Raw genomic sequence first — 22,859 nt, forward strand, 5'->3', positions numbered from 1 at the left:
AGCCATGAACATATATGTGTGAACATGTGTATTAGTTATTACAGGGAAAGCTTGGAAACTCAGTGACATCATTGTGAGACCAAAGTTTAGAAAAATGTCTTTAGAATTGAGTTACAGTGTGGCACATGTTACCCAACCATGGGACAGAACACGAGATAGAGAGATCAGTCACTCACTCTCTCTATTACACACACACACACGTCAAAACTGGCAGCACAATCCAAAGCTTTTTCCCCTCTACACCGCGGGGGGGGGGGGAATCCTACAATGGGGTGTCAGAAAAGGAGACTTTCGATGAGTGAGTAGAGTAGAGGGTGTTAGTGTGGCACCCATGGGAGTCTATCCATGACTTTACTTCCTAAAGGCTCCCTTCCAAAGGGCCCAGCTGCTCTAGTCCTTCCTGGGGACCTCCTTTGTGCACAGGCAACGTGTAGACTAACTAGCGGATAGAAAGTCCTACATTTGTTAGACCCATTGTGCTCTTCAAGTAAAGTAATAACATTCTGAAGGTTCATTCCCAATAGGCTCTTGGTTCAGCAGGCCAGGGTATTTCTGTGCGGCTGTGAACAGGCAGTGGAAGGGGCAGCCCATTGACTACAGGAAGGCCCCCTCACAGTGTTGAGTACTGGGAGTTGTATTAGGTTACCTATTAGTGCCCAATGCCCATCCAGACACACACACACACACACACACACTCGCACGCTAACACCCCACACACATGCAAAGCTGCACAGCTGAAAGCAGCCAGAAGGGGAAAAGATTCCTTCACATTTGATGGATTACATTGCGAGGGTAAAAAACCTCAAGAACAGTTGCGCTGTCCGTCAAAAGCTGAGGGGTTTTGTGTGTGTGATTGTGTGTGTGGGGGCTCCCTGCTGCTACCCGCTTAGCCGAGAGAGGGCTGCTGCTGATGGTTTTGGCCTTTAACAGGACTGGGGAAATACAGTGAATGTAGAAACTAGACAGGTTAATGTCTGTTCAGGAAACACCTGCCTCTCTCTCAGAACATTCCACTCTCTGAGGTCTCCCTCCTTCACTATTGTGTCAAACAGCAGTAGCTCTGGCTGAGGAGTTTCTATAGCGGAATATGCATAAGTAACTCAGTACAGATAAATCGGGTCTCCTTATTTTAAAATTCACAGGAAGTCGGATGGAGTTATAGTGTATCATAGTGGAAAGCAAAATAAGGGTGAAACGCGGATAGTCGTGTTATCGTCTAAGTATTTGAAGGCAGTTGAATATCCCACTTAAAGGGGAACTCTACAACTACGTACACAAAGCTAACTTTTATATTTGTGCCCTTCACAGAAGTACCTGTCTCAGCTGGCAGAGGAGAGTCTACTTGGTGCACTAACTGACCCCTCAGCTACAGAGTGACCTCTGACCTATACTCATCATTCGGTACTGTCAAGTTGAGATGGTGGACAGCGTTGCGTGTGTGCTACAGACTGAGTGATCTGAGCTTGCCAAGGACTACTCAACGAAAGAGACATGAATAAATGACATATCGGATGGAAGTCACACAGTGAAATGCACTGGACCAGGAGAGAAGAGCAATTCTCTGAGAATTGTTTGGACTAAAACTCATTGCTACAAATCAAATTAAATGTTATTGGTCACATGCTCCATATACAGTAATACATATTACCGTGAAATGCTGACTTACGAGCCCATTCCCAACCATGCAAGATAAAAAGAAAGACAAATATTTGCTAAAGAAAATAGTAACGCAACAAAATAACAATAACAATAAACAATATGTTTGATTTTGTACATAGTATAAACAATACTGTAGTTTAAAAAGGTTCCAGTGTTAATGTACTACATTTGTGAAAATGAAAACCGGTCACCAAAGATTTGTGTTAAAAAGATATTTATCTATCTTTCACCCTTTGATTTATTTGCAGTAGAGAATAAATGTGTTTGTTTTTCATCGCTGGAATAAACACAGCCTTCTTTCTAGTCATTATTGTAGAAGTCAGACTCTGTGATATAGTGAACTGAAAGTCATCCATATTAGTATTTGTCCTGGTTCTGGTTCCATGTTGTTCCATGTAGCTGTACTCCAAATAGTACGTTAATCATTTGGTTTAACTTTTCATTTTAGTCTGTAAAGTGTTAGGGATATGACATAGATGCAAAGTGCCTTGGAACATGTCTGCCATTGTTAGATGTAGCAGTTTAGAAGTAATCCTCAGGTTGGTTTAATTCGGATATTGAATTTTGAATGTATATTTCATTACACAGTGTTTTTGTGTATAACTGGAGGATATGAAGGCCTACACTTGTTATACCTACTGTGTCTGTTCATTGAGACAAAATGGAATACAGTTCCCAACAGACATGGACAAAGACATATCAGTCTGAAAGATGTGGAACTTCCAAAATACAGAAATCATCCCAGTATGATGCATTTTGCATCAATTTTGAAAGTTACACATCTTGAAAGGTTAAGTGCTGTAAATGCTTTAGTCCCGAAATTCTGACAAGCAGGTCATTTTGGGACTATATCAACAATCGACTAATGAAACAAACACCTACAAATATTTTATGTGTGGAATTTTCCTTTAAATTGAGATACAGTTTTGCTAAAGTATCGCCATACGTTTTCTTCATGTTTTCTTCTATTGTGTTTTGTCCCTTATTTGATTTAATTTAAAAAATACTTTGACAACTTTGTGAATTGTAAAGTTTGTCACAATCAGGTTCAATATTTTGCAAATGTCTAAATAATTTATACAGTGCCTTTAAACTGTAGAGAAACTTGAACTGGACCATGTGTGTTATTTAAGAGTTAAATTAAGTGTTAAGAGTTAAATTAAGTGTGATTTTAAGTCAGTATAATATATTGTCGAGGCAGGGTTTGAAACTTGCTCTCTCTCTCTCTGTTTTCTACACTGTGAATGTTGCTCCAAGTTTTAAGATTGTGTTTAAGATTTTGTTGAACTTTTCTTATGGTTATGTTCTGATGAAATCATTTGAATAAAAATGTTAAGAGAGAAAGCTGTTTGCGTATCAGTGGCGGAGGCTGAGGGGAGGACGGCTCATAATAATGGCTGGAAAGGCACAGATGGAATGACAACAAACACATGGAAAACATGCGTACGAGCCTGTCCTCCTCAATTAAGGTGCCACCAACCTCCTGTGGTGTGTGTATTGCCAATTTAGCAATTTTCTCTATTTTCTCACATTGAATAATGGGACGCAAAATAATGAGTTTAGTTTATTAGACAATTTGGAAAAGCAAAACACAGTAAAAGACTACGTGCATAAATAAAATCCTTGAGGATGAGAAAAACTGCTACTTTCATGTGCATGGGGCATTGTGACGTTCTACTGTTTGAGGGGAGCGCCCCCAGATGTTAAGGTAGGAAATTACACTTGTCAGACAAAACTAATTGTATAATGATTATTCCTTTTGATAGCACAGACTTGGTCAAGTCAATTGCAATCTTGGACATGATCATTGACTACACATTACAGTCAAATAGAAAAAAATATATACAATAAACTATCTATCTTTGGACAGTTTCCCAGTAACAACTTGTTATGTATAATCGATTGGACTTTTCTCATTTACAGAACACAATGCTATACGTTTTGAAATTGGGAAAAGTAGTGTAGTAGAGATTAGGGAAATTGTGTATTACTTAAATATCTACAGTAACAGTCAAAGGTTTGGACACACCTACTTATTAAAAGGTGTTTCTTTATTTTTACTATTTTCTACATTGTAGAATAATAGTGAATACATCACAACTATAAAACAACAAATATGGAATCATGTAACCAAAAAAGTGTTAAATCAAAATATATTTTATATTTGAGATTCTTCTAGGTAGCCACCCTTTGCCTTGATGACAGCCTTGCACACTCTTGGCATTCTCTCAACCAGCTTCATGAGGTAGTCACCTGGAATGCATTTCAATTAATAGGTGTGCCTTGTTAAAAGTTAATTTGTGGAATTTCTTTCCTTCTTAATGCGTTTGAGCCGATCAGTTGTGTTGTGACAAGGTAGGGGTGGTACACAGAAGATAGCCCTATTTGGTAAAATACTAAGTCCATATTTTGGCAAGAACAGCTCAAATAAGCAAAGAGAAACGACAGTTCATCGTTACTTCAAGACATGAAGGTCTGTCAATGCAGAACATTTCAAGAACTTTGAAAGTCGCAAAAACGCTATGATGAAACTGTCTCGCATGAGAACCGCCACAGGAAAGGAAGACCCAGAGTTACTTACCTCTGCTGCAGAGGATAAGTTAATTAGAGTTACCAGCCTCAGAAATTGCTGCCTAAATAAATACTTCACAGAGTTCAAGTAACAGACACATCTCAACATCAACTGTTCAGAGGAGACTGAGTGAATCAGGCCTTCATGGTCGAATTGCTGCAAAGAAACCACTTCTAAAGGACACCAATAATAAGACGAGACTTCCTTGGACCAAGAAACACAAGCAAATTTGAGTCCAAATTTGATATTTTTGTTTCCAACCTTTGGTTAAATATTTGCCTAGTTAAAAAAAAGATGCAGAGTAGGTTAACGGATGATGATTTCTGCATGTGTGGTCCCCACCATGAAGCATGGGGGAGGAGGAGTGATTGTGTGGGGGTGCTTTGGCAAAGTTTTATCTCGGCCTTTTGGCGAAATGTGTAGAATTGCAGGATACTTCAGTTAGTACTAAACACCTCTGCTAGAGTCTTGACTAGAACCCAACAATGTTCTCATATTACTCCAGTGCTAGCATCTCTACACTGGCTTCCTGTTAAGGCTAGGGCTGATTACAAAGTTTTACTGCTCTTGCTCCTACCTATCTTTCCGATTTGGTCCTGCCGTACATACCTACACGTACGCTACGGTCACAAGACGCAGGCCTCCTTACTGTCCCTAGAATGTCTAAACAAACAGCTGGAGGCAGGGCTTTCTCCCATAGAGCTCCATTTTTATGGAATGGTCTGCCTACCCATGTGAGAGACGCAGACTCGGGCTCGACCTTTAAGACTTTATTGAAGACTCATCTCTTCAGTAGGTGCTATGATTGAGTGTAGTCTGGCCCAGGGGTGTGAAGGTGAACGGAAAGGCCCTGGAGTGACGAACCACCCTTGCTGTCTCTGCCTGGCCGGTTCCCCTCTCCACTGGGATTCTCTGCCTCTAACCCTATCACGGGGGCTGAGTCACTGGCTTACTGGAGCTCTTCCATGCCGTCCCTAGGAGGGATGCGTCACTTGAGTGGGTTGAGTCACTGATGTGATCTTCCTGTCCGGGTTGGCGCCACCCTCAGGTTCGTGCCGTGGGGGAGATTTTTGTGGGCTATACTCGGCCTTGTCTCAGGGTAGTAAGTTGGTGGTTTAAGATATCCCTCTAGTGGTGTGGGGGCTGTGCTTTGGCAAAGTGGGTGGGGTTATATCCTGCCTGGTTGGCCCTGTCCTGGGGTATCGTCGGACGGGCCCAGAGTGTCTCAGGACCCCTCTTGTATCAGCCCCCAGTAATTATGCTGCAATAGTTTACGTGTCGGGGGCTAGGGTCAGTCTGTTATATCTGGAGTATTACTCCTGTCTTATCCGGTGTCCTGTGTGAATTTAAGTATGCTCCCTCTAATTCTCTCTCTCTCTCTTTTTCTCTTTCTCTCTCTCTCTCTCTCTGTCTCTCTCTCTCTTTCTCTTTCTCTTCTCTCTAAGGACATGAGCCCTAGGACCATTCCTCAGGACTACCTGGCCCGATGACCCTTGCTGTCACCCAGTCCACCTGGTCAGTGCTACTGCTCCAGTTTCAACTGTTCTGCCTGCTATGGAACCCTGACCTGTTCACCGGACGTGCTACCTTGTTCCGGACCTGCTGTTTTCGGCTCTCTCTCTCTCTACCGCACCTGCTGTCTCGAACTCTAAATGATCCCCTATGAAAAGCCAACTGACATTTACTCCTGAGGTGCTGACCTTTTGCACCCTGTACAACCACTGTGATTATTATTATTTGACCCTGCTGGTCATCTATGAATGTTTGAACATCTTGGCCATGTACTGTTATAATCTCCACCCGGCACAGCCAGAAGAGGACTGTCCACCCCTCAGAGCCTGGTTCCTCTCTAAGTTTCTTCCTAGGTTCCTGCCTTCCTAGGGAGTTTTTCCTAGCTACCATGCTTCTACATTTACATTGCTTGCTGTTTGGAGTTTTAGGCTGGGTTTCTGTATAGCACTTTGTGACATTGGCTGATGTAAAAAGGGCTTTATAAATACATTTGATTGATATTAGCTTTAAAGCTGCAACAACAAAAACATCTCTCTGCCCCATAACTGAATGTGCAGAATTGCCGGAAATTAGCTTGAAAACTGCTAAATGTATTTTCCGATGACAAGACATGGGCCTTTAAAATGTTCCTTCCCAGGGCTGAGATTAGGTTCATCCGGCCATGCACTGCCAGTCATAGTACTCCTTGTATGCTGTTTTTATCTCACTTGACTTGTGTTCTGATTATGAGGGGGTCCCTGGTGAATTTGTTATCACAAAAGGGGTCCCAGGCCCCCAAAAGTTTGAGAACTAAATGTTCTAGCTATTTTAGGGTCTAACATTGCACCATTTAGGACTTAGGCTTATTTTGTTGGGTTTCAAATAAAACAAAGAATGTTATTTTACCTTTTCTCCAACACAAAAATGCTTATTATAAGACGTTATTACAGCAATAGTGTTTTACAAAAACGCATTGTTGCTACTCTGCAACCCCAACGATAGGGGGCAGCAATACATCATTAGGAAGTCGACCCTACAGAAAATACGAGAAGCCAGGTCTCATCCGGGATTTTGATTGGTGCCCTCTTCACAACACGTTTGCAAGGTCAGCCAATCGTATATCTCAAACACAATTCTATGCCAAGTGTTGCTGGGTATACAACATAAAAACAACAGAATTTAAAACCCACATCAACTAGAAGCTTCAACGGCAGACACGGTCAGTGATTTTCCTTTGGATACGCAAAAGATAGACAGCTAATGTATGACATTATGGAGCAGCTCTTTTAAGTCGACGATAAATGATTTTACCTACTGCAATATAGCTGGCTTTGTTGTTGTCGTGCATTTTCCCGTCGCTTGGGACTTGGGCTGCCAAATGACAACAATCGAGGCAGCCTTCAACTTTGTGATAACTGCAACGCTAATGACAATATACAACTTATCCCTGAAATATAAATTATATATAGAGTGCATCAACTTTAAGTTGTATTTAACTCTTGTTGTTTCAATGCTTACCATTTTTACCGTGTAATAACTCGTCATTGATTTCTGCACAACGATGCGGTCATTGTTTTGCCTGCGTAGTGGTGCGTCGTCGCAGCAGGAGTTTGCGATTAACTGACAGAAGTGATTTGCTTTGCTGCTTTCCAAAAACATTTTGTAGACCGATTTGTATTTAGTCTGGAGATTATCAATGCATGAATTAGGTCAGGGGTGGGGGGGCTTGTCTGGACATGTTGACGTGCCAATGAAATTAATGCACATCAAAATTAATTGAAACGTTATTTTATCATTTTAGGTGTCTGCATAATTTATTTTTATTCGCACGCATTTCCGCTGCTCCAAATCCACTTTTTAAAACAATGGCAACTGACTGCGAGGCATGGCTGAACGCTAACCCCCTTGGTAAGTTATCTTTACCAGTCTAGTCTGGCTGGACTTTTGATGCGGAAGTAGCTCAATGATTACTGGTGACTCTAACTTGCAGTGACTGCAGCGGTTTCTGTAACCACTGATCATGATTTGTATTCTGCTGGCCTTACATGTTATATAGCCAAGAATAACATAATGCATTATATTAAATACACACACTATCACTTTAAAACTATGTTTATAAGACAATTAGTGCATTGTGAACATCAAATGACCTTATAGTTACCCATAACCTCTGTCATGAAATATAACATCTGCAAATAGAGTTTGTTCTGGTAAATCAGTCAAACTGCCTTCTTACCTTGTCTTCCATCACCTCTTTCACCCCCTGCCAACAGACGCAGACGATCTGAGTGACTCTTTCCTATCGGGCGAAGAGGAGAACGGCATTATCACCAAAAACATCAAGAATGAAATAAATGGCAACTGGATTTCAGCACCTAACAGTATCCACGAGGCCCGTCTCAAAGCCAAAGCGAAGAGGAGGCTGAGGAAGACTTCTTCTAGAGACTCTGGGAGAGGGGACTCGTTTAGCGAGAACGGGGACCCCTCCCGGGGTACTAATGGCACCGTACCCCCCACCAGCCCCAAGAGCAAACTGCTGGACAGGAAGTCTCGGGCAGGGAAGGGAAGAGGACTTCCAAAGAAAGGTATGGGGAGTTATGTCGATGTTAAAAACATATATAATGTTAAATGGAAGAGGACTATCAGAGAAAGGAATGGGGGAGTGACTATTTATGTGGTTATGTGATGATGTGGTGTTAACAGGCCTACTTGTGATAACGTGAAGTCACGGCTAGGGAAGGTAAGGCCATTGAAGCCTACCAAAGACCAGTAATGGGACGTTAACATTTTATAGAATAATGTAATACATAACAGGTTTAATACTGTTGCTGCATTACTTGATAAGCAACAAGTTAGTGTTTTGAGCGAAAATATTCTTCAAGGAATAACACATCATTGCCTACAGAGTTACAATGTCGTGTGTCCTAGTCTTGCGTGACCAGAGATCACACCATATTCTTGTTGGCTGGAATCAAGGCTACTCATGATCTAGTCCCCAAGAGATCTGTCCCTGCCTCTCCAACTGCCAGCCCAGTAGTAAACCGATTAGCGTGTTTAAAAAAAAATAATGGCAAGGTGAGGCTGATCCGATCACATTCACTTATATTAACACAACTCTTATCTCCTTTTGGCATCCATCCGCTGAATACTTTTTTTTTCCTGATAGAAGTTTCCACTAGACCTATGACCTATGACCTTGAAGGTGACTGACTTTGTAGATGATTTGTGGGTGATGTAAGATCCTTCCTGGAGTCAAAAATAAGATTGAAATCATATTACTAATAGAGGCTCCATAATTCAGGCCATTATAATATCTAACCAATGGCTCTTTGTCTAACAGATTTGGATAACTGAAACAAGATTGAGCATTTGTCCAAAGACATGCAAACTAGGCAATAACAATAAAGTAACCTAGATGGTAAGAGCATGGTGGTTTGTTGTAGATGACATCACCTCCCCTTCCCATGGTGGCCAACAGCTCCAACTAGCCTGGCTTGTTTACCAATGACATGATTGACTCCTTTTAAATCTTATAGTTGCATGCATATTAATCTTCAAGGTGATAAGCTATTTACTACTTTGTAATCACCTTATACATAACTGCTGAATTGTCATGCATGTACTACTGGAGAGGAAGCTGCTTCTCAGCAGAGTCAGTGTGTGTCCCAAATGGTACCCTATTCTATATATCGTGCACTACTTTTAGCCAGATCCCTATGGGCCCCGGTCAAAAGTAGTGCACTACATAGGGAATAGGGTGTCATTTGGGCTGTAGGCAGAGCAGCTTGCCATACCCCCAGCTGTCTGTCCTCTGGTCCCATATTGACAGTGACTTTCAGGGTAAGAGTGCTGATAAAGGATCAGTTTAGCCTTTTTAGATCTTAATGGATATGATTATGTGGAAATGTGGGAATCTGATCCCAGACCTGTACTCATGCTCTGAGACACCTTTTGAACTGGTTGGTTCAGTTCTTATCTGATAAAATGAAACTGCAGTATCTTTCTTGGCCTTTGATGTCAGTCCCCATTGCCAAAATAACATCTTGCAGAAGCACAGTACAGTTAGTTCAGAAGCACAGTTAGTTATTTTCTGATAGGAAAGAGACATATTGTCTTGGCACAGACTGATTTTTGAGTTATGTAACCAAAGAACTGTGCCATGATGTCAATGTAAATGCCTGGGCTTCTGTCCCAAATGGCAACCTATTCACTATAGTAAAGGGAGTAAGGGTGCTGTTTGGAACACAGTCTAGGTCCCGCTGTGGTTTAGGGGCTCCTGTAAAAGTTAGTGGTGTAAGGTTTTGGAAGCGTAACCGAAACTATTCTATGGGTGGAATCTCTCAGGGCAACAAGGGTAATAGGTACATCATGTTCCGGAATCAGCCACGGCACAGACAACATTCTAAAGGGGCAGAGCTATATACAGGCGAAATGTAACACACACACACACTGGGTGGGACTTATAGGAGGGTGGGGGGGTTTAAAACATGTAGGCCTAGACAAGCTGAGCTGCTTTGGAAATGGCTCTCTTCTTAAATAGACTGGCAATCTGTTTCTACAGAGCCACCAACAGATGTGGCGTTGTGTAAACACTTACTTACTAATGAGGAATGACCCCTTTTTAAAAATATGTGGTCTGTCACCAGTTGAGCCTTTAAAGTGCTATCCTTTCTGACAACACACACTATATAGGAAGTGTCATATCGAGGAAGGGGGTATTGTTGTGCTCCCCTTATCTGTACCCCTGTATAGTTAGGCCAGTTCCTGTTTGCAATGTTTCGTATTGGCTTCCGCAATCAGTTGTGTCTCTTACTGCCTGTGGTATTTTGTGACGTATGTTCTGTCTTTCTGGAGAAGGTGGTTTTCAGTGTTTCACTTCAGTTGTATTGGAGACATCCTGTCTCAAGCACAGAAGGCTGCTGTGTGTGTGCCGTGCTGTATATTGTGCCGTGCTGTGTGTGTGCCGTGCTGTATATTGTACATGGGGTACTGTTGATCTTCTTTCCTTTGTCAGCACAGTGTGTGTGTGCCGGTCAAATGTAGGCTGCATTGTAATGTCAACCCGCTGCAGGTGACCACATATCGGCTACTGGATAGTAGTATGTTTCGAAAGCTCTGGGGTGACTCAGATCCAGGATCAGCTTGCCTTCCCTAAATCCTAACCTTAACCCTAAGCGGGGGAAATGCGAAACTGACCCTAAAACCAATGTCTAGGGATGACTTCACCTTAATCTGAGCAATGCATCAACAGTAGCCCCTTTTTATAATGCACATTGCTGAAGAAAGGAGCATTCTGTGGCTATTTTTATACTGAACAAATATATAAACAACGATTTTATGGAGTTACAGTTCATATAAGGACATCAGTCAATTGAAATAAATCATTAGGCCCTAATCTATGGATTTTACATGACTGGGCAGGGGTGCAGACATGGGTGGGCCTGGGAGGGCATAGGCCCACTGGCTGGGCCTGGCTTCCCAGTGCATCAGAATGTGTTTTCCCCACAAAAAAATACTTTATTACCAGCCGGGTGGCTGGTCTCAGATCCTTTAGGTGAAGAAGCTGGATGTGGAGCTCCTGGGCTGGTGTGGTTACACGTGGTCAGCGGTTGTGAGGCCTGTTGGACGTACAGACAAATTCTCTAATATGACATTGGAGGTGGTTTATGGTAGAGAAATGAACATTTAATTCTCTGGCAAGAGATCTGGTGGACATTTTTGCAGTCAGCTTCCCAATTGCACGCTCCCTCAACCTGAGACGTCTGTAGCATTCTGTGTGACACAACTGCACATTTTAGAGTGGATTTGTATTGTCCCCAGTACAAGGTGCATCTGTGTAATGGTCATGCTGCTTAATCAGCTTCTTGTTATGCCACAACTGTCAGGTGGATGGATTATATTGGCAAAGGAGAAATGCTCACCTCACAGGGATATAAGCAAATTTGTGCGCATAATTTGGGAGAATACGCTTTTTGTGCGTATGGAAAACATGGGACCAACACTTTGCATGTTGCTTTTTATATTTCTGTTCAGTATATGTGGCGATTTCTATGCTTCCTGTTTTGTCTTTGCAGTTGAAATACAACATTTTGGGCTACGGAAAAGACACTTCAGTGGTTTAGATGGTACAATGATTCTCTACACTATATTTACTTGTTTTGTCGCAAACTATTTTAGCAACCAGGAAATGGCAGCGCAATTTCTGCATATTGCATCTTTTAAATCACACTGCTGGATTATAATATTTTAACGTTTTGCTACAGATTTAAACTATTTTGCACCATGAAACTGTTTCTGTTTTGAAAACATCACAGGCATTGTCCTTGTTCTTTGTCAGGTGGGGCGGGGGCAAAGGGGTGTGGGGCCCACCTGGAGAAGTGTACGACCTGGAGGAGGTCGACGTCAAAGACCCCAACTATGACGAAGCTCAGGTATTGGACCATTTTTATATTGGACCTATGACCGTCTGCGTTAGGGTCCTAACCAAATTGTACCTGAGTTTTACCTGCTCATGAGAACTCGGGGCCTTAAGTAAACCATACAAGTTTTTCGGTATCCAGTCTTGATCGGCTTCGTTGTCTACAGGAGAACTGTGTGTATGAGACGGTGGTTCCGCCACTGGAGGAGGGGGTCTTTGAGAAGACGCTCACTCCCATCGTGCAGGAGTACTTTGAACACGGCGACACCAATGAAGTAGCGGTAGGTTAACTTCAACAGAGTTTTCTGTAGGGCAAACTAGTTCTTTTAATGTCCTAAACACTGGTGGACCTGCTTCTGCCTTTTTTATGATGTAGCTATGTTCTCTGATTTGACCCTATGAGCCCACTCCCTCTTCTTGGCCAATACCCTCTCTCTCCATGATCGACTCTTTACTCCATCTGACCAAAACCCATCCCCCTCTCTCCCCTCTGTAGGAGCTCCTGGGTGAACTCAACCTGGGCTCCATGTCTAGCGGGGTGCCCATGCTGGCTGTGAGCCTGGCCCTGGAGGCAAAGGCCAGCCACAGAGAGCTGACGTCCAGGCTGTTGACGGACCTGTGTGGCCGCGTGCTGAGCCGTAGCGACGTGGAGAGCTCATTTGACAAGTTACTAAGGGAGCTGCCTGACCTGGTGTTGGACACACCTGGAGCCCCTCAGGTAGTGTGTGTGATATCGCGCCGTCTAACAATAGAAGTGTTTGGGTGTATCTGTGAAAATGTCTAATTGACCGTGTGCCCTTGTGAATGTTTGAGTGACTTAGCAGGCGCACTGCAGTGTGTCTGTGGTGTCTTTTTATGCTTGTGCTGTGCTTCTGTGTTCTGTTCTGCATGCAAACTGGACCGGTGTATCTCAGAACAGAACGCATATGTTCTGTTTGGAAATTCTATATGCGGGTCATAAAATAAGAGCTTGACAGTTACAATGGTCATCGGACCGTTCCGATCTACTGTAAAGTCAGACGCACTGTTCAAACATGGTATTTATTAGGGATCCCCATTAGCTGTTGCCAAGGCAGCAGCTACTCTTCCTGGGGTCCAAACACATTAAGGCATTTACATCACATATAATACAATACATCATACAACATTATTACACCACTACACATATACAATACAACATGTATAATACCACCATACAACAATATTACAATACAACATGTATAATACCACCATACAACAATATTACACCACTACAATACAACATGTATAATACCACCATACAACATTATTACACCACTACACATCTACAATACAACATGTATAATGCCATCATACAACAATATCACACCACTACACATCTACAATACAACATGTATAATACAACATGTATAATACCATCATACAACAATATTACACCACTACACATCTACAATACAACATGTATAATACCATCATACAACAATATTACACCACTACACATCTACATGTATAATACCACCATACAACAATATTACACCACTACACATCTACATGTATAATACCACCATACAACAATATTACACCACTACAATACAACATGTATAATACCACTATACAACAATATTACACCACTATACATCTACAATACAACATGTATAATACCACTATACAACAATATTACACCACTACAATACAACATGTATAATACCACCATACAACAATATTACACCACTACAATACAACATGTATAATACCACCATACAACAATATTACACCACTACAATACAACATGTATAATACCATCATACAACAATATTACACATCTACAATACAACATGTATAATACCATCATACAACAATATTACACCACTACAATACAACATGTATAATACCACCATACACCACGACACCACTACAATACAACATGTATAATACCACCATACAACAATATTACACCAATACAACATGTATAATACCACCATATACCACCATACACCACTACATCACTACAATACAACATGTATAATACCACCATACACCACTACATCACTACAATACAACATGTATAATACCACCATACACCACTACATCACTACAATACAACATGTATAATACCACCGTACAACAATATGCGTTGGTCTGTACCTTTGTCTCTTCAGTCCCCGCTGTTCCAAAAGGTGTATTTTTACCTGTTTGTTTTTTTTAGTCTGATTCTACTGCTTAGATCAGTTAACTGATGTGGAATAGAGCTCAAATCAAATGTATTTATATAGCCCTTCGTACATCAGCTGATATCTCAAAGTGCTGTACAGAAACCCAGCTTAAAACCCCAAACAGCAAGCAATGCAGGTGTAGAAGCACGGTGGCCAAAACCTAGGAAGAAACGTAGAGAGGAACCAGGCTATGATGGGTGGCCAGTCCTCTTCTGGCTGTGCCGGGTGGAGATTATAACAGAACATGGCCAAGATGTTCATAAATCACCAGCATGGTCAAATAATAATAATCACAGTAGTTATCGAGGGTGCAGCAAGTCAGCACCTCAGGAGTAAATGTCCGTTGGCTTTTCATAGCCGATCATTCAGAGTATCTCTACCACTCCTGCTGTCTCTAGAGAGTTGAAAACAGCAGGTCTGGGACAGGTAGCACGTCCGGTGAACAGGTCAGGATTCCATAGCCGCATGCAGAACAGTTGAAACTGGAGCAGCAGCACGGCCAGGTGGACTGGGGACAGCAAGGAGTCATTATGCCAGGTAGTCCTGTGGCATGGTCCTAGGGCTCAGGTCCTCAGAGAGAAAGAGAGCATACTTAAATTCACACAGAACACCGGATAAGACAGGAGAAGTACTCCAGATATAACAAACTGACCCTAGCCCCCCGACACAAACTACTGCAGTATAAATACTGGAGGCTGAGACAGGAGGGGTCGGGAGACACTGTGGCCCCGGCCAACGATACCCCCGGACAGGTCCAAACAGGCAGGATATAGCTCCACCCACTTTGCCAAAGCACAGCCCCCACACCACTAGAGGGATATCTTCAACCACCAACTTACCATCCTGAGACAAGCCCGAGTATAGCCCACAAAGATCTCCGCCACGGCACAACCCAAGGGGGGGCGCCAACCCAGACAGGAAGATCACGTCAGTGACTCAACCCACTCAAGTGACGTACCCCTCCTAGGGACGGCATGAAAGCGCACCAGTAAGCCAATAAAAGTAACAAATGGAACGGTAGTAAAATAACAATAGCGAGGCTATATACAGGGGGTACCGGTTAGTCAAGGTATTATGTACATGTAGGTAGTTATTAAAGTGACTGCATTGACAATAACAGAGTAGCAGCAGTGTAAAATGTCTTGTGGGGTATGCATTAGAGGTTGACCGATTATTGGAGGACCAAAACAAATCCGATACCAGTTAATCAGCCAACAATTTTTTTTTCTCATTTGTAATAATATTTACAACAATCCTGAATGAACAATGAACCCTTTTTATTTTAACTTTAATACATAAATAAAATCTATTTAGTCTCAAATAAATAATAAAACGTGTTTAAATAATGCAAAAAGTGTTGGAGAAAGTAAAAGTGCAATATGTGCCATGTAAAAAAGCGACCGTTTAAGTTCCTTGCTCAGAACATGAGAAAATATGAAATCTGGAGGTTCAATATTCCCAGGTAAGAAGTTTTAGGTTGTAGTTATTATAGGAATTATGATGCGTTGACTATTTCCCTCTATACCATTTGTATTTCATATACCTTTGACTATTGGATGTTCTAATGGGCATTTTAGTATTGCCAGCCTAATCTCAGGAGTTGATAGGCTTGAAGTGATAAACAGCGCTGTGCATCAAGCATTGCTAAGAGCTGCTGGCAAACGCAGTAAAGTGCTGTTTGAATGAATGCTTATGAGCCTGCTGCTACCTACCACTGCTCAGTCAGACTGCTCTATCAAATGATAGACTTAATTATAATAAACACACAGAACTACGAGCCATTGGTCATTAATGTGGTCATCCAGAAACTATCATTTTGAAAACTAAACGTTTATTCTTTCAATGAAATATGGAACCGTTCAGTATTTTATCTAACGGGTGGCATCCAGTCTAAATATTGCTGTTACGTTGCACAACTTTCAATGTTATGTCATAATTACGTAAAATTCTGGCAAATTCGTTCACAGTTCGCAACCAGCCAGGCGGCCCAAACTGTTGCATATACCCTGACTCTGCGTGCAATGAATGCAAGAGAAGTGACACAATTTCCCAAGTTAATATTGCCTGTTAACATGAATTTCTTAGGTTTAAAAAATATACTTCTGTCTATTGATTTTAAGAAAGGCATTGATAGTTAGGTACAATTGTGCTTTTTCCACAAATGCACTTTTGTTAAATCATCACCCGTTTGGCGAAGTTGACGTAGTCTGTGGTTCGATGATACATTTACAGGAGCTGCATTGATTATATGCAACGCAGGACAAGCTAGTTAACTACACATGGTTGATGATATTACTAAGTTAACTAGTGATTCTGTGAAGAGATTTTTTTTAAATTTTTATAAGAGAAGTTTAATGCAACTTACCTTGGCTCCTTGCAGCCACAAGGTCCTTTTGACACTGCACTCGAGTAACAGGTAGTCAGCCTTCCATGCAGTTTCCTCGTGAATTGCAATGTAATCGGCGTCCAAAAAGGCTGATTACCGATTGTTATAACTTGAAATCGGCCCTGATTACTCGGTCGACCTCTAGTATGCATGGCTGTCCGAGCTGTGTGCTAGTAGTTTTTAAACGGACACCTCGGTACATTCAACTTGTCAACACTTCTTACAAAAACAAGTAGTGATGAAGTCAATCTCTCTTCCACTTTGAGCCATGAGATTGACATGCATGTTATTAATATTAGCTCTCTGTGTACATTTAAGGGCCAGCCGTGTGCCCTGTTCTGAGCCAGCCGTGCTGCCCTGTTCTGAGCCAGCCGTGCTGCCCTGTTCTGAGCCAATTGTCATTTTCCTGTCCCTCTTTGTGGCACATGACCACAAGACTGAACAGTAGTCAAGGTGCGACAAAACTAGGGCCTGTAGGACCTGCCTTGTTGATAGTGCTGTTAAGAATGCAGAGCAGCGCTTTATTATGGACAGACTTCTCCCCATTTTAGCTGCTGTTGTATCAATGTGTTTTTATCATGACAGTTTATTCATTACAAGATTTGGTGAATGATTTGTCCCAGATGCAATGCTTTTGTTGGTGTCACTACTGTGTGGGATGTATGTTGTTGTTGTACTGTACCCTGTGTGCATAACAGGGCTGGGTTCAAACAGTATTTGAAATACATTTGCCTCAGAGTGCCAGGTGGACAAGGTTTCCACTTTGTGTGTTCCGTTCCACTGCGCCAGGCAAGCTCAATCAAGCCCAGTTGAAGAATTGTCTCAACCAGCTTCACCTGGAATGATTTTCCAACAGTCTTGAAGGAGTTCCCTCATATGCGGAGTGCTTTTTTGCTGCTTTAATTCACTCTGCAGTCCACCTCATCCCAAACCATATCAATTGGGTTGAGGTTTGGTGATTGTGGAGGCCAGATCATCTGATGCAGTGCTCCATCTCTCTCCTCCTTGGTCAAATTCCTTTCAGCAATTCGACCATGACGGCCTGATTCACACAGTCTCTTCTGAACAGTTGTCTGTTACTTCATTTATTTGGGCTGAAATTTCTGAGGCTGGTAACTCTAATCAACTTATCCTCTGCATCAGAGGTAACTCTTTCCTGTGGCGGTCCTCATGAGAGCCAGTTTCATCATAGCACTTGGTTATTTATTTTATTTATACTAGGCAAGCCCAGTTAAGAACAAATTGTTATTTACAATGACTACACTTGAAGAAATGTTAAGTTCTTGACCTTTTCCTTATTGACTGACCTTCATGTCTTAAAGTAACGATGGACTGTTTTCTCTTTGCTTATCTGAGCTGTTCTTGCCATGGACTTGGTCTTTTACCAAATAGGGCTATCTTCTGTATACAACCCCTATCGTGTCACAACACAACTGACAGGTTCAAAAGCATTAAGAAGGAAAGAAATTCCACAAATGAACTTTTAACAAGGCACACCTGTTAATTGAAATGCATTCATGTGACTACCTCATGAAGCTGGTTGAGAGAATACCATGAGTGTGCAAAGCTGTCAAAGCAAAGGGGGACTACTTTGCTGAATCTCAAATATAACATATATTTTGATTTGTTCACCACTTATTTTTTTTTTATTACTACATGATACATGATGTATTATTTTATAGTTTTGATGTCTTCACTATTCTACAATGTAGAAAATAGTAAAAATATAGAAAACCCTTGAATGAGTAGATGTATGCAAACTTCTGACTGGTACTGTATATATTTACTGATAGCCAGGGGCACTCAGACATAATTTACAAATTAAGCATTTGTGTTTAATGAGTCCTCCAGATCAGAAGCAGTAGGGCTGACCAGGGATGTTCTCTTGATAAGTGTGTGAATTGGACCATTTTCATGTCCTGCTAAGCATTCTAAATGTAACATACTTTTGGGTGTCGGAAAATGTGTGGAGTAAAAAGTACATTATATTCTTTCCAACTTTTACTCCACTACGTTCCTAAAGTACAAAACTAAAGTAGTGCTTTAAATTATTTATACTTAGGTACTTTACACCATTGAATAACACTGTGGTACTGTTTACTGTAGATAAGACTGAAAGAAAGCGATGGTGAGTTTCAGCTCTTTTCTTTCTGTTCTCCCCGTCCACACAGAGCAGACATGCGATCTCTCGCCTCATTGTCTCGGCAGCGCCAGGCACAAAATGCCAGCTCAGCGTAGGAGGCTGATAGAAGGGTTATTTATCATCCCTCCCTCTCTCACTTTCTCTCTCACGTGTCTGTCCTCCTACTCTCTCTCACTTCCCTGCAAGGCCACCCTCTCTCTGTTCTTCCCCCTGACTGTGCAGTCTCTTTCTTTCTCATTCCTCTCTTTCCAGACTGGTTCTGGTCAGATGAGTTTGGGGCTCTCTTGTCTGCACAGACACAATGGCTTGTTAGCAACAGGCTTTGTCCAGTTTGTCCTGTCCAGAACAGCAAGGCCAGCTCTTTCTCTGGCTTTTCTCCTCCCCGTCACGCTCTCTCTCATATCTCTGACGCATGTCAACAAACATTGTCACTGTCACCTCATCCCAAACAACAAGTGTTTATGCATCCATCCAGCCTCTGGTCTCTCCATTGGCCTACTTTGATGCTAAATGCAAGTGATTTGTTGTCTATTTGCCTCTGCAGTAATTCATTATAAAATGTGTGTATCGTACTATAATGGTTTATGGCTGTGCAGTTACACCTACATGTGTTCCATGATGCTTTATTTCCAAATGGATGACATTATTCTGCAGGCAGGATATTTCAGGCCCATGGGCATGCTATCTGGCAACAGTTCAGTCTGTCCTCTTTATTTTGATTTCTTTGTTGGCAGAGCTAACTTCCTGTTCTGTTGTTTTGGGTGGACCAGAGAGAACAGTGTTCGAGACCAGTGTGTGTTAACAGTGTTTTCTTTTTGTCTTTCAGCTCGTCGGCCAATTCATTGCCCGGGCTGTCAAAGACAAGATCCTCTCCAAGAGCTACTTAGACGGCTACAAGGGGAGAGTCGACTGTGTCCATGCAAGGTATGTGTTGGTGTCCTTATTAAACACGAAACGCCTTCTCGCATGTCTATGTGGTATGATCATGGAGATGTTGTTGAGGGGGTTTACAGTATACCCTTATAGGCACAACAAGGTCTGGGAGGCTCTCAGAGATCTACAATACTCCATCAAAGATTCAGTTTTCAACTCCATACCAGTTTTTCAACTCTACTCTAAAATTGCCTGCTCTGTGGGAAAATGTGTGGAGTTTCAGGAAATGAGCTTTAAAATGGCAAAATGTTCTCTCCGATGCAGAGGGGTGGGCCTTTTTAAAATATTCTTTCCCAGGTCTTGAGACTTCGCATGCACTGCAGCAATCGTAATAAAAAAATGTTTTATTACACTCAAGTTGGAGTTGTGTTCTGATATTGAGGGGTCCCTGATGAATTTGCTATCATAAAAGGGGTCCCCCGGCCCCAAAAAGTTTGGGAACCCCTTGGGTTATGTTGTGTTTCGCCTTGTAATTTGGTGGGCGTATTCACAGAGACCAATGAGTGAAGCTTTTGGGGGAGTGTCACACATGGATTACAGACTAGTTGGTGGCTTGTTGCTAGGCAGAGTTTACGTAATTAAATGTCTTTGTTCTATGAATGCATTGAGAGAATTTGAGGGAAATCTAATAGATCCCGAGGGATGGCTTATGGGAGTTTGGAATGAGAGGGTATAAACCAGGGCAGCAGAATTCATGACTAAGGGAAGGATAATTCCATGAACGAGGGAGGTAGAGGTGGATGATTGACTGAATGATGACAGCGTCCACGCTGACTTGTCGCCATGTGTTTTTCCATATAGGGCGGCCTTGGACCGGGCGGCGGTGCTGTTGAAGATGGGTCTGGGCGGCCTGCGCATCGACAACCTCTGGGGAACAGGAGGGGGTCAGAGACCTGTCACCCAGCTCGTCAGAGAGGTGAGACCTGCTCATTTTATACAGGACGGAACGAGCTGCTTGTCAGGTGTGTTCTCTATGCTCTGTCCTTTGTCTGCCAGCTATTTAAATCCTGTCTGTGCTGTTCTCCAAATTAAGTTATTGGATTGTAATTTCATTGAGCTTTCACTATGAAAGGGTGAGGTCATCAAGACCTGCTTTAGTTTAACTGATGTCTCCAGTGATCACATGATATCGACACGTCCATTACGGCTACTCTGATGTACATGCCACCCTTCACGTGAATATCTCAGCCGTTGCTGAACTAGGTCTTAGTTTCATGTGTTTTTCCTATTCCCTATCTATGAGCAGGCCTTTTTGTTGTCATCGATGAACCTCAGGTGTTCAATGGGCATACATTGACTTTGGATATCCCCTTTTCTCTACTTGTATTAGATGACCCTGTTGCTGAAGGAGTATCTTCTGTCTGGAGACAACAAGGAAGCAGAGAGGTGTCTGAGAGAACTGGAGGTGCCACACTTCCACCATGAGTTTGTCTATGAGGTAACTCACGGCATCCGTTGTCTAGTTTTTCTTTCCCCAGTTTTCATGCTATCTTGTATGAATGTATTACCTGTAGGTGCATTGGAAATGTACTCTCTGTTGGAGGGTTGTTTTGCTTGAGAATATCAAACTGACATACTGAATTTTCCTTAGTTGATTGTAAGAAAAGTTATTCACCTTGTCTTCCTATTATCAATAGGCCATAGTCATGGTCCTAGAATCCAAAGGGGAGAAAACGTTCAAAATGGTTCTGCAGCTGCTGAAGTTTCTGTGGGTGTCCTCCATCATCACTGTGGACCAAATGAGAAGGGTGAGCTTGAGTGCCACCTGGTGGTAACATTATACTACTGCAGTGCATATGGCGCCACCTGGTGTTGAAACTATTGTGGGTCGAGAACCAATGGTGTATATATAATACTTTTTACCTAAAAATCAACTGCATCTCCTTGTTTACCATTGATGTGATCTATAAAATGTTCCACACTTATTGTTTTCATTGGAATTACATTGAAAGTCACTGTTTACATGATAATTATTTTGTTTGCAGGGATACGAAAGAGTTTACATGGACATAGCTGAAATCAACATCGACGTCCCTCGTGCGTACTTCATCTTGGAGCAGTTTGTCGACAAGAGTTTCAGTACTGGCTTCATCTGTGAAAAGCTGAGGGATCTTTGTCCTAGTCGGTAAGTGTCTTTTTAATTTGCTATTTTTGTTTCTCTCTCACACACATCCATGTTTTAAGATTGATGGAGATGTACTGATTTTGGCTATTTTCACAGGGGCCGGAAGAGATTTGTGAGCGAGGGGGACGGAGGTCGCTTCAAATTGGAAAGCTACTGAGAAGCCATTTTGTGCCAGAGATGTTCCGCTATACTGAAGCTACTTTTTTACTATGATCCATATGTCAGTTATTGTTTTCCTTAACAGTGAAAGAATGTACTTTTTTTTTTTTTTAATTCGTAAAATCGCACTTTGTTCTTTAGTTGAAGAAAAGTTAGACGATACACCCATTTAAGGTGTTTGAGTATACATGTATAAGCTAAAAACCCAGAAAGTGCCACACCTCAACGAGTCATTCCATGTTGTTTTTATATTTTCTCTTTATTTCACTGCCACTCCTTTCTTGTTCTAGATGAAAGTGTTTGTACAAGAATTAAACTGGTTTGTGTATAAAGCTTTTTAATGAAAAGGGGGGACAGATTGTTGGTTCGAAGCAACACCTTCCCTCACCAGCTGCTGTCTTGTTTCTAGCCTGGTTTCAAGATCTGTTTGTGCTGTTTTACACAACTTCTATCATAGGAAATTGGGCAACATTGCACAAACAGATCTGGGTACCAGACTAGTCTATTTCTATGCTGTGCTTGACTTTCTTTTTTTTTTTAATTTCTCAAGGCAATTAATAAAAAATAAAGTTAAGATAAGAGATTGGGAACTGGTTTGCAATCATTTCACAACAAAATGGTGTCCAGAATGTTTATTTTTATATTTGGGGAACACTGTTGTGAAATGTACCAAGTCTTAATTGCTCCCTGATTGTCAAAAGTTAAATAAATTGCTATACAAAATGTTTTCTATTGTCAATGTCTTTGTGTGTAGATGAAAGATGACTTGAATCATGGTACT

The 22,859-nt window shown here is 41.8% G+C and overlaps 2 protein-coding genes across 2 annotated transcripts in view; both read left to right on the plus strand.

Annotated features, from left to right (window-relative positions):
* The window catches only part of rbm20 (RNA binding motif protein 20), a 69,026-nt gene extending 66,120 nt beyond the window's left edge, over positions 1-2,906 (plus strand). Inside the window, 1 exon segment of the mRNA XM_064954509.1 lies at positions 1,309-2,906. Coding sequence (XP_064810581.1) covers positions 1,309-1,377 — 69 coding nt within the window. The 3' untranslated portion in view covers positions 1,378-2,906.
* Positions 2,907-6,833: 3,927 nt separating this feature from the next.
* On the plus strand, positions 6,834-22,805 carry pdcd4b (programmed cell death 4b). Its single transcript, XM_064962037.1, has 13 exons — positions 6,834-6,941; positions 7,524-7,630; positions 7,996-8,307; positions 10,189-10,192; positions 12,060-12,153; positions 12,308-12,421; positions 12,637-12,858; positions 19,688-19,785; positions 20,596-20,710; positions 21,125-21,232; positions 21,432-21,542; positions 21,780-21,919; positions 22,016-22,805. Exons 2-13 carry the CDS (start codon positions 7,588-7,590, stop codon positions 22,074-22,076), a joined length of 1,422 nt encoding a protein of 473 aa, XP_064818109.1. The 5' UTR covers positions 6,834-6,941; positions 7,524-7,587; the 3' UTR covers positions 22,077-22,805.
* Positions 22,806-22,859: the final 54 nt, after the last annotated feature.

Source organism: Oncorhynchus masou, chromosome 5 (genome assembly GCF_036934945.1).
Source record: "Oncorhynchus masou masou isolate Uvic2021 chromosome 5, UVic_Omas_1.1, whole genome shotgun sequence".
NCBI classification, from domain to species: Eukaryota; Metazoa; Chordata; class Actinopteri; order Salmoniformes; family Salmonidae; genus Oncorhynchus; species Oncorhynchus masou.